At 42.4% G+C, this 13267-nt stretch overlaps 1 protein-coding gene across 2 annotated transcripts in view; it reads left to right on the top strand.

Annotated features, from left to right (window-relative positions):
• LOC126374861 (uncharacterized protein CG45076-like) overlaps positions 1-13267 on the top strand; it is a 42345-nt gene that overhangs the window by 20192 nt on the left and 8886 nt on the right. For both annotated transcript variants that reach the window (XM_050021622.1, XM_050021621.1), the window contains 7 exons: positions 6399-6593; positions 7404-7519; positions 9720-9874; positions 10456-10617; positions 11769-11970; positions 12159-12204; positions 12289-12753. In XM_050021622.1, the coding sequence (XP_049877579.1) occupies positions 6399-6593; positions 7404-7519; positions 9720-9874; positions 10456-10617; positions 11769-11970; positions 12159-12204; positions 12289-12753 (1341 nt within the window). The remainder of the gene's footprint in view (positions 1-6398; positions 6594-7403; positions 7520-9719; positions 9875-10455; positions 10618-11768; positions 11971-12158; positions 12205-12288; positions 12754-13267) is intronic.

Genomic DNA, 13267 nt, shown 5'->3' with positions numbered 1-13267 from the left:
GTTCGTAATAACCACGAATATAGACCAGTGCCGCCATCTAGTGCCCTTTTACAGTATTACTGTCAGATGACCAATTTTGAACATTTATTCATTTTCATCATAAAACTTGTCTTATATGCCTTTACAACACTTGTCATGTATATTATTTTCTACTCATTTTATTTAGGTAGCTTACAGCCTCATTTACACATGGATATTCTTATTTATAACCAAGCAAATGCCAATTATAATGCTATCACATATGAATTGTAAACATCATCATATCAGAATAAATAAAGGAGAAGGAAAGCCACATTTACCACTCTTAGATCTGACTGACATTAATATCCCAGCATCTCCATGTCGCGACGACTCTTTTACACCTATGTATATCTATCTATAATTATGTATATAATCAAAGAATTATGAATCTATTGTAGGGATGTGAATGCACACATACTAGACTGACGTCGCGAATACCAGTCAGTATGTGTAGATAGGATGTAACTCTTACTCACTCATAGGTTCCTATGTCAGTGATCAGATCCTCAATATGGCTTTCCTTACACCTTTCCTTTCACCTCATGGATACGGATTACTTCTCCATCTGTAAGTTTAAGAAACATAAATGAACTACTGATTGGTGATACAACTACCACCTACTTGGTGACACATCACCCTGCAGAATGTAAGCTTATCTCTCTTAATGACTCTGGCTGAACACCAGCGTATGTGATCTTATTAGTTACTCTTAGGTATTACTTTATGTCAGTTAATTGCCCTCTTATACATGACCCTTTCAATGGTGTGCTTATCAGCACTTAGTTAGCCGAGTAAGACTTATTCATTAGTGTGCATGCCAGCACTTGGGTGGCCAAGAAAGCCTCTTATAACAGTGTGCACGCCAGCACTTAGGTGGTCAAGGAAGACCTCTTCAACGGTGTGCACGCCAGCACTTAGGTGGCCAAGAAGCCTCTTATAACAGTGTGCACGCCAGCACTTAGGTGGTCAAGGAAGACCTCTTCAACGATGTGCACGCTAGCACTTACATGGCCAAGAAAGCCTCTCATAACAGTGTGCACGCCAGCACTTACATGGCCAAGAAAGCCTCTCATAACAGTGTGCACACCAGCACTAACATGGCCAAGAAAGCCTCTCATAACAGTGTGCACGCCAGCACTAACATGGCCAAGAAAGCCTCTCATAACAGTGTGCACGCCAGCACTTACATGGCCAAGAAAGCCTCTCATAACAGTGTGCACGCCAGCACTTACGTGGCCAAGAAAGCCTCTCATAACAGTGTGCACGCCAGCACTTACATGGCCAAGAAAGCCTCTCATAACAGTGTGCACGCCAGCACTAACATGGCCAAGAAAGCCTCTCATAACAGTGTGCACGCCAGCACTAACGTGGCCAAGAAAGCCTCTCATAACAGTGTGCACGCCAGCACTTACATGGCCAAGAAAGCCTCTCATAACAGTGTGCACGCCAGCACTAACATGGCCAAGAAAGCCTCTCATAACAGTGTGCACGCCAGCACTAACGTGGCCAAGAAAGCCTCTCATAACAGTGTGCACGCCAGCACTAACGTGGCCAAGAAAGCCTCTCATAACAGTGCACCATACTCTTAGATGCAACCTGGCCAGGAAATACTTCTTCGATTGCGGGCTACTCATTTGGACAACGGTAGCCAAGGAAGGCCTCTACAATTGCAAGCTATGCATACAGACAACGTCTTTAATTGTGGGCATTACTTATTGATACCCCTAAAGTGTACTCATTTATCTTTACAAGTCGCATTGCCGGCCGGCCATTTTAAACACAAGTTATTAAACAGAATTTGGCATCATCGTTAGTAAAATTATAGTCAGAATAATAAAAGGGAGTTATATCACCACTACGTAGCTTTAGTAACAGCATCAGCGGGACTTTCTGCACTTTTTCACTCATATAAAAGTTAAACTCACTTTAACTACTTTCTTAGAAAACTAGCTTGTCAAGACAAGATTTAAGACATAGACAAGATTCACTTACTGATAGAAAAATTTGCGGGCTTCCGTTTCGGTGTTGCTACTTGTGACATTCCATATTTAAAATCGTGACTCATCGTCACGACACATGGCAAAAACAAAAATTATGTCCAACGACCATGTCGCACCCACTCCAGTTCAGGTTGCGAACGTTACACTCGAGGTTGTAGACCAGTACATTTACCTAGGACAAATAATCCAGTTAGGTAAGTCCAACTTCGAGAAAGAGATCTCTCGTCGGATCCAACTCGGATGGGCAGCGTTCGGGAAGCTGCGGAACATCTTCTCGTCCAAAATACCAGTGTCTCAAGACGAAAGTCTTTGACCAGCGCGTGTTGCCAGTGATGACCTACGGCAGTGAGACGTGGCCGCATACTATGGGTCTCGTGAGGAGGCTCGGTGTCGCTCAGCGGGCAATGGAGAGAGCTATGCTCGGTATTTCCCTGCTTGATCGAATCAGAAATGAGGAGATCCGCAGGAGAACTAAAGTCGCCGACATAGCTCGGAGAATTGCAAAACTCAAGTGGCAGTGGGCAGGACACATAGCGAGGAGAACCGATGGCCGCTGGGGCGGAAAGGTTCTGGAGTGGCGACCACGTGTCGGACGACGCTCAGTGGGTAGGCCCGCTACAAGGTGGACCGACGATCTGGTGAAGGTGGCGGGAAGCCGCTGGATGCGAGCAGCGCAGGACCGATCGTTGTGGAGATCCTTGGGGGAGGCCTATGCCCAGCAGTGGGCGTCATACGGCTGTTGATGATGATGATTATTGAAAACAATTCGTTTACAGTTTTTGTTGGAACGCTGTCTTTCAAACTAGGTGAACCTGTATTTTAAGAGACAGTGCCTTCCCAATTTATGTATCTATTAACTACATTAACAGTGGTAAAAACAACTTTTTTTTTAAATAAAGTATTTTATTGTACCTGAATAGTTGGTTAGATATCTCGTTGGCGGTATTCGATGCAGCAAAGGCGGTAATAGAAAGAAACCGCAATTTATGTGGCGGTAATAGAGGAAAGTGAGTTTTCGGACATAAAATTATTTTTTATCCAAAATATTCACTCAAAATTAAAAATTCTTGATGTATTTAGCAGAAGACAGTCATAACAATACAAATAAAATAAATAAGCTGCACTAGCAAATACAGAAGTACTTAATTTCTGAGCGGTAATCAGAGCATAGCTTAACCTGGCGGTAATAGGAGCGTTTAGATGGATCAAGGCATACTTTTGGAGTTTTGGCACAGACACAAGTCTGGCAAGGCCGCATACACACGTCCCGTAAACACGGAATCAACTACTAGTTACGTCAATTTTACGCGTCCAAGAAGTGTTTTGTTTGAGTAATTTTACAAGAGAAAGCTCCAACTACGCAATGAAATGGAAAGCTGAAGAATGCCAGCTTTGTTGCGAAAACTTTGATGTGAAATGTGATATGTTAGAGGGCTAATTTGAGAGTGGAGATTCAGTTAGTCTGCGTGATGGATGAGTGAGTTTGAATGGAACTTTTCAAAATTTCATATTGAATCCTGTTTTATTATTAGATCACTGTTGGGTCGTTGTACCTACCTCTAGGTTACATAATTTGTACGGGGCATTCTTTAGTGGGGGAGTTTGAGTTTGCTCCAACTCAATTGTCTATTCGGTTGATAACATTAAGTAGGTACCTAAGTAAATATATTTTTTGACGAAAGTCTCATTCGTGTAAAACTACGCCAGCTTCTCAACCTGTAAAGCAGCCGAGAAAAGATGGCTGCAAGAAAATCTTTGTCACAGGTCCCTAGACAAAATCGATTAGGTATAGCTACGTCGTCGACGTGAATTTTAGCATTTGACTAGTTGAAAAACGTCTGTATGATGTATAGGTGTTCTGAATATTACCCATCGTCTTTATACCTATGCTATACTTAAAAGTTATAGTTTCATACAATACAATTTACATACCAACCCATTTCTACATTTTACCCACCAAAAAAATCAAAAAACAACAAATCGCAGATTCAAAGGAAAACTGCAAAATAATCGCAACAGTTCCAGCATCGGCGCAGGCGCAAACCTTCTAAATATACCCACAGCGCCGCTGACTCACACGCCATTGATCCGAGCGGCTCGCCCCTGAAATAGCCCCGTGACATTTCATAAACAAAATTGGGGTTTAGAGTGAAAAATAATCCGTCAAATTAATAATATTCCATGATAGGTGGATTTTGTGGCGGACAACGATGAATGAAGTAGACAGATAAGTAAATAAAACAGTGGTTTGTTTTTAAATGTGGGTAGTTTAGAAGCTTAAATGTCATAACAAACTGGCGCCCAGAAGCGTAGGTACGCCGTTAGAAGGCGACTGCTGCGGATAGTGCCGAGTGTCTTTTAGAATGGATCGATTCGGACCATAGGGTAAATAAAATTTGAGTACTTAAATACTTTCTATTTTCAACATCCTAACTAGTCATAATATTATACATCAATGATGTGAAGTCCGAATCGACTCATTACAAAAAAAACTTCTTCGACGACGACCGAGATGATCCATTCAACAAAACGTTCGAACGCATTGCGGTCCGGAACGAGTGAAGCCAAAGACCCAGCAGAGCGTGGTGCCTATAGACGAAACATAATTATCTTCAGAACCAGAATTACCTCATCAAAGTACGCCTACTCATTATACAAAGTCCACAGCGTACCTACGTATCACTTCAATTTCAGTCTTGCATGTGTAATTGTGTATACTTACTTTCAGTAAATCATGGAATTCATTGCATTTCATGACACTTCTTTGCATGGTTTTACAAATCAATGCTTGAAATCTTTACAACTTTGCTGCACTTTCACTGCTTGAAACTAAACTTATCATGATGTGTACGATTCATGACCAGCTTTTTTCTTATACAGGGACAGAAGTTTGTCAAAGTTATGAACAGTGGGCAAAAATAGATTCTGCTACATACTGGGCACCGTCCGGCCTGTTATCTTAAATTTTGTACCGGGTGAGAGCCCTCAGCGCTTCCCATTTGCTTGGCCGAGTAGTTAATGCTATCTGAGACAAGCCTACAATAAGTCACGTCAAAAAAAGCTTCCTACTATAATAAGCACAGATTATTGAATCGAGTTTAACTATACTATCGTAGCCTAGTTCCTTTTTATACAGGTTTTTTTTGACGTAACTTATTGTAGATTTGCTGCAAACGGCATTAACTACTTGGCCGGAATGAAATAGGTAAGTAATTAGGTACGAATGTATATAGGTAAATACATGCATTAAACATGCACCTGACGTTATAAATGATAATGCAATTTTACTTTCGCTTTCTGTATAGCGAAAGCTGGAAAACAGCATGCCTTTTTATACACACAGTTCGTAACTTTGTTAAAAAACTCACTGCTCTGTTGTGATTAAGCACTTTTCACTGAAGCCCTACCGCCTTGTCTAGTATGTACTAGATAAGCGACAGGAGTTAATGTGTCTCAGGCTGATGTGAGCCTTTACACCTACTTACTTACAAAGAGATATTCCTTAAGGATTTAGCCTTTATATTGTGACGGTAATCCGTCAGTTTTTCAGACGCTATGACCAAAGAATATGTACGTTATAGTGGTTAAGTTTATGTTTGTGACCACGGAATAGAAGAAAGAGGTTATGAAAGGACCAAGTGAGCACGAAACGCGCCATAAAAATATGAGCAAATAGTTCATACTTCAACTTTGCTCTCCACTCGTCTGCAAACTTTACGACGCACGGAGCTCCACGATAATTATTAAAAGGTCGCCTTGCACATTATATACGTAACTGCGGGGCAAATATATCGACTACTTATCATGTAAGGAGATCCCTCCTTATCACAGGAAAGCAGAATCAAAACCTTAGTATGATCAGCTATTTATCAAATTATATGCAGTATCTTACGAAATGTAATGATAAAATTGCAGCCTATCACATAAAATATACATAAAGTGGCTAAAGAATTTGAGAAGCAGTTAGAGCTATCGTAGTATCTGTTTGCAGGAGTAGTAGTAAAAAAGGTGGAGTGGAACCGGCGACAGAGGTTCTCATACAAAATACGCGTTAAGGCCTTTCCAACCTCTTTCTCAAATTTCTTGTTCGTGACGATATCAGGGCTAAGTTTCTAGTAGGTAAATGCAATATTTGCATAAGTCATTAATACTTACTTAGATTGAATCTGCGCCACGAAAGAAGTCTCTGTATCTGCATAGAATTAAGTACTTATTATGACTAACCAAATAGTTCCATTAGAATCGGCGGGATTTCCTTTGTAATACTAAAGCCTGATACACATGAATCAACTTTGTAGAACTAAAAAAACACTGGCTGCCTTTTCAAGCTTCTTTCAAATGACACACTACAGTCTCTACATAGAATTTTGTGCCCAGGCGGAACTTATCTACCGGCCGACGGCTCGCACGGTGACTCGGCTCACCACTTACCCGGACCCGCCGCACCACATCGTGAGGGTGCGCGTGCGCCCCTCTGTGATCCTCCGCGAGTTGGACCGCATACAGCACCGCCCGCGCCGCGCGCTCGCCATCTCTGCCGTCGACGATTTCTACCGCTCAGAGTCTACTAAGGTTTGTAACTTGTAACACACAAGTAATCAGAAGAAAACTCGGTACCTAGTTAAGTCTCCTTTTGTAACTCTTTTGGTACAATAAGGTATTACAAGTTAGTGACATCGTAACGAACATTGAAGGGAATGATTCAGACCACGATTCTGGGTGGTTATCAAGTGGAATTTCAGTCGCAAAATTCATGTTTTATTAAATTATTTTTCAATTCTGATACTTCTGCGATGAAAAATTCCATTTCATTATTAACTCAGAATAATGAACTTAATCACCCCTTCAGTACTCGTTACGATGTCACTTATATACCCCATACTTACCCATAAAACTACGTAAAGGTAGCCATACAAGTACATACGTGCGGGTGTTACTGACACCGCAACAAATTACTGAAAGGGATGATTCTGAGTTGATATCAACTGGGAATTTCCGATCGTCGTGGAGATCCTTTGGGGAGGCCTATGCCCAGCAGTGGGCGTCGTACGGCTGATGATGGGAATTTCCTGTCGGAAAATGAAATTTTTTGTGTCTTTTGTTATGGGCGATAGGCTGATCCCTTATCACCATAAGGGTCATCATATCCAGCTTACGACATCGTATCAACAGTGGCTGCAAGTTGTCTTTGATTACTTGTGGCTCTGCCCACCCCATTAGGGATTACGGGCGTGAGTTTATGTATGTATGTATGTATGTATTAGATTAGATAAATTAAAATTAAATTAAATTATATAAAATCAAATAAAATTAAAATTATCAATGTCCTAAATTAAAATAATCAAAGTCCAAATTTAAATTATCAATATGCTAAACTTCCAGCAATTCGAAGATGAGACCCGACGCATCCGCGCAGACACGGCAGCGCTCATGCAGCGCGCGCGCTCCGTGGTGCCCCGTGCTTCCTCCCTCGCGCCGCTCGACACTCTATACTCGACGTAAGTGCCATTCCAATTTCATTACCTATTAATGTCATATTAAATTTGCGAGATGCATGTGTGAAGAAGGGCTATATGTTTAAATAAATGTTTAGTGCATGTCGTAAAGACTGCTAATTTAGTAGGTGCCTAACTACCTACAGATCTAGTACTGAGAACTTACAGTCGAATACTAAGCTTTCATTTTGCCCCAGACGGCTATAGAACTGCATTCGTGTAACTAATAAACTTTGAATGAGAATACCTAGGTACTCAAAGAATCACTAAAATCTTGACAAGGCGGCTTTTCATATTCCTATTCTTATTAGGTTAGTTTTAGTTCCCTACATAAATATTATGAGTAAGGCTCTGAAAATAACAAAATAGCTGGATAGAAACATGGATAAGCTCACGACCATATCCCAATAGGATAGTCAGAGGTACCTACATCTACTTATTGCTAGATGAACTAAGTACCCACACCTCACCGAGCTTTCTTTTAAATTGTTTATATTTCGACAAAAGTCTGTGTCAGATGCGAAATTAGACGTTACGCAATCTTACCGCACTATTAGGTAGGTATATACAAAAAGCGTGAGAGAAAATTGAAAATCACAAAGAACATTTTATTTTCGAAAACAATTCTAGCAACGGAGTCGTTGTTTTCATATAGTCCCGTTTATTACACTCATCTAAATTCTTTGTTACATTTTGTTAAAAGTACCGAGAGTGTGGACGAAATTATCCCACCTTCACTCGTTGAGACATTGAAGCAAGGCTAAATGACCCGGCCATGCCCGTGATAGGTCAAGTTTTTCTAAGGTTGATGTAACAGATTAAAAATAGTCCATTGATGAGTATAGTTTGGCACTGACATTGACGAAACGATCGTGCATCATTTGGCAATCATCTGCGTCCCACAATTTTTCGCACGATGATTTTTCACTGCGCTAAATTGAGCTATTGAGTCGAGGTTTCCTGTCAACAATATAGTTAAGTAACTAAGATTATTTACATATTTGTAAAGGATATTTTATTTTGATTTTATTGAGCGATATGTTTTTATTATTGAGTGCACGGTTTCGGATTTAGAGGAGATTATTAAAGACACGAATTAGAAAAAAGCAGTTATGGAGTCAAGCAAACAATTTCCAAGATATTTCAAATAGCTTCTGGTAGAAACACCAAAGGAACCCTACAACAATTAACCATCTCTAACAATAACTCATATTACTGCGCAGAAGAAAACCGTGTTTTAATGAAGGGTCTTGGAATATTGTGGAAACATTTCATGCGTGGGAGTTCATGCCTCAGCCAAATTCTGTACGTTGGGTGACGTTGCGCGTGCGATAATTATAGCACGTTTTAAATGCCAGCTAACGTCGCTGTGGTGCTCCAATAAAATGTTTTATGGTTTATTTTCATATAGCCGGATACTTGATGTTTGTTCGACGGCCGCTAAAATGGTAATGCTGTCTAACTGTTGAAACCGACATAGACCAGGCTTCTCAATTTACATGTTACAGTAATGAATCATTGCCAATCCAGCTTTATAAGTGATCTAGCCTTAATGTCTGTTTTGCACTCGATATTATTGTATCAATTTGATTCAGCCCGCCGGTTTGTATTAGACTTTGCCAAAATAATCACAATAATGGCTTGGGTTCGGCCCCACGCACGTCCTCCAAAAGTCCGGGACTCCATAGACCTGATATATGGAAACGACTCCAAATAATAATATTACAATCGCCGTCGTCCGTGTTGTGAGGTAGATGATCAGGGTTGTTATTAAACCGCCAAAGGTCCCTGGCCAAAGGTTACATGGCTCTTGTAACTACATACTTACACCAGTAAGTAGTAACGGGGACCAATGGCTTAACGTGCCTTCCGAAGCACAGATCGTCTTACATTCGAACAATCGGGTGATAAGCCTGTAATGTTCTAACCAAACTAGGGTGTTACAAAGTGATCCCGGGACATAGTATTACAAAGTGACCCCAAGACCTCCAGATCGTGAACGCAACGCTCAACCAGTACACCACGGAGATCTTTAATAGGCTGGTACAATGCATTCAAGGGGTACCTACTATGCTCAATGCATGGATGCTCTGTACTATGTTCGGTACCCCGAAAACATCCTTTGGCCACAACTTTGGGTATATCCTCACCGCCAAAGACTTGACTGTAGAATGATATGAAATTTCCTCGACTTCCCCCTCAGATACTCACACAGCTACGAGCCGCTCCTGCCGTACCGGTTCAGCAACGACGCGTACGTCAGAAAGTTGATCCTGCCCCTGCGCAACTTTGCCGACAGTGTGCGCGAGACTATCAAGCACATCTCCTACTGGAACGAGCCCGCCAAGAGGTTCACTGGTAAGACCTGATGCCGTAACTTTTACAATTTTTTTTAATTTTGGGCCGAATTCAAAGCACCGGAAGTCAGTATCTATTATTCTTGTCACCGCTAAAATCCTAGGGTACCTATTTTGTCTTTTACAAATATCCCGTTGGAACGTACTTAGTACGTAGATATGTTACCAGTTACCAACTAAGTAAGGTCTATTTTCTATTTGTCAAAAGGAAAGATTCTTGGATATCTTTGCTCTGAAATTCACCCTTTGATAACATTTTTGAAGATTTGCTGTATGAAAATCAAAGATATGTAGGTACGAGTGTTCCAAGGATGATTTGCGAAGTTGTGATAACAAGAATGTCCAGGCTTACAGGAGGTTTTGCAAGAAACTACAGTATTCTGCTGTCTCCAACACACCATCACACGACACTACACACCCTTATGAGTCAGACCACATTAACAAGTGTTGTGTTGCAGGCGGCGTCAACTATTAGCGTGTTCCTTCCTTTTATGTTCTGGTTGTCCCTCCGTGTGCCGAGTGCCCGAGTGTCGACCGACTAACAGTTAACCATGTCCCTTGTAACGGAGGTGTTGTCGCCAGGACGCGGACACCTCGCATGCGTGCACTACTCCGGTAACAAAGCCTTCACCAACCGCCGGCCGCTCTACAAGGAGCTCAGCATCCGCGACGATGTCAACCTCCTCTCGTTTTACGCCAAGAACCGGCTCGCGGCTGCCGGGCTGGCCGTCGAGAAGGCCACAGGTATCTGATTATACACATCGCTAGCTAGCCGCCGCTTAATTTCTTTAAAAAACACCTCTTAAATGAAGCTAGATTAGCTCTGACGGCGTCAGAGTGTTAAATTGGGAGTATAAAGTCCGTGTCTAACCCTGTGTGTGGTGTCTCTTGCAGCGGGCGGCGCGCCGGAACAGCCGTCGGCGGCGTAGCGCGCGTGGCCGCCCTCGCGGCGCGGCGCGGGCGCGCGGCCCGGCCTGCGCCCGCGCCGCGCTCGCCCTTCGCGCTCTATGATCTCGGTATAACGCTCCAACTAACCTAGATCATCTATTTTTTTATCCATTTTTAAATTATATTTTGTTAAATATTTTACAACGACCCAACGAACGACTTAAATATATTTAATTTCTACTGTAATTCTAGTCATTGATGTGATAGCGCGACCGTGCCGAACATTGTCGGTGACCGAGACGTCTCGTTTTCACTTAACAAGAACTGATTTTATTTAACTAATAAATAATGCTTAAATAAATAAATGATTTTTACTGAACTTTAGTTGTTTTAATGTGCATGTTAGTTGACCCTAATACCTTCATGCTTCGAAACTCCAGGCTTCGATTAATGCTTCGCTTACTTGACTAAAAATGATTAACAGATAACATGCTAAGTTAATAAAAGACAAATGTTAAATACACGAAATTCTCTGGAGAAACGAGGGTAAAGTTTGATGATGAATGTTGAATGAGGAATGCGAACACTGAATCGTGAAGTTGTGAATAGACACAGTACATATTATAAATATGATAATGGCGGGCAGTCACCTCATCGCATCTCGCATGGCGCTGGCACAGGACATGGCGCATCATCCAGCTTCATGCTACCAGGCGCTGCTAATGGCTTGGAGCGAAGCACTGCTGCCACGCTTGAATCGTTTCCTACGCGACTGTTGGGACTAGACACACAGAAATGTCTGGTTGGATCTCTAATGGTTTAACACTCCACAAATGACACTACAAGTGCTACAAACACTTACACACATCATTTGCTTTGAGCCGATACAAAACACTACACAATGTGTACAATCACCTCCTTAAAAACAACCAAAAACTTAGCGATTCAGCCAAGCATTTCCCCAACGGTCTTTACGGGAGTGGATTGTAACACGGGCCGTGGTGCAGTGAAACTGCTCCCATGGAGGCCGAGCCGCAAGTTCCAGGCGCCCCAGACGATGGAAGACCCGGCGTTGGAGCTGAAGGCAGCCAAGGCGGAGCGCGAGGCGCGGTTCAGGGCGGCTACCGTCGAGCCCATCATGACGCCTACTGCCGACCTGGCGGAGATCAAGAAGAAGCGGCAAGAGGAAATGCGGGCTGCTGAGGAGAAGTAAGTATTTCTGCTTGTAAAAACCTAGTTATCGAGTATTAAGTGAAAGTCTGCTTGGCAGAAAGTGGCACTGAAATAGAATCGAGTGGTTATGTTCCTATCACGACCGCCATCAATAAAGTTACCCACAAAAAAAATAAACTGTGGTGGAGTTTATTTTGGTACTTATTATGCATAATTTATTGCAGAGCCCTAAAGGAAGAGGCAAAACGCGAGGCAGAGCGCAAGGCTCAGGTAAAAAAACTTTTTTATGATACAACATAATAAAATACTCTCGCGAACGCGACTAACATTTTCAATGCGGAATATTATTTCTAGGCTGACCGCGAAGCAGCGGAGAAGAGGAAGGCGGAGGAAGAGGCGCGAAAGGCCGAAGAGGCCAAGCGCCAGGCCGAAGAAGAAGCCCGTAAGGCTGAAGAGGAGGCCGCACGCAAAGCTGAGGAAGAGGCGGCACGCGCGGAGGAAGAGGCCGCACGCGCGGAGGAAGAGGCTCGTCTCGCTGAAGAAGCTAAGAAGGCGGAAGAGGCCAGACTTGCAGAAGAAGCCAAGAAAGCAGAGGAGGCCAAAAAGGCCGAAGAGGCCAGAAAGGCAGAGGAGGCTAAGCTAGCAGAAGAGGCCCGTTTGGCCGAAGAGGCTAGGCTAGCGGAAGAAGCTCGTTTGGCCGAAGAAGCGAGGTTAGAAGAAGAGAGACAGGCGGAACAGAGGAGACAGGAGGAACTCACGAGATTGGCAGAACTGGAGAAACAAGCCCAAGAAGAACGCGAGGACGAACTTGCACGACAGGTTAGTAGTTTTTAGTTACTTGCTCGCTTAACAGGAGTGTAGTGTTTACATAAGTACATAAACACATCTTATTGTAATACACGTAGGTATAATTAAATATATAAATAAATATGTAATTATTATTAGTAACACCCAGTGTCCCACTGCAGGCATATGTAATATATTATAAAATACTTGAATCGATATAATCGATTCACATATATATTCTGTCGTCTCGGACAATGCACTACGCGGTGGCCACAAATAAAAAAGTAAACTGTACGGGTATGTACGGGGGTGGAGTGAAGACGTAGTGTGTGGCAACGAGCCGATATTTATTTATATAATTATATTGAGACGAATACACTACATATTTTGGCGACGAGGAGGTGAGTATCTGTTTTGTTTAAAAGGAAAGGGAATAACATTAAGAACTGCAACTGTAGGTATGTATTAGAAAATTGTTCAGCGGCGGGATGTTTGAACGCGAGCAGGAACGGACAGACTATCATCCTTCTGATAAGTAAAAAGTGCA

Source organism: Pectinophora gossypiella, chromosome 18, assembly GCF_024362695.1.
Source record: "Pectinophora gossypiella chromosome 18, ilPecGoss1.1, whole genome shotgun sequence".
In the NCBI taxonomy this organism is placed as follows: Eukaryota; Metazoa; Arthropoda; class Insecta; order Lepidoptera; family Gelechiidae; genus Pectinophora; species Pectinophora gossypiella.
This window is presented reverse-complemented; position numbering and strand designations above follow the sequence as displayed.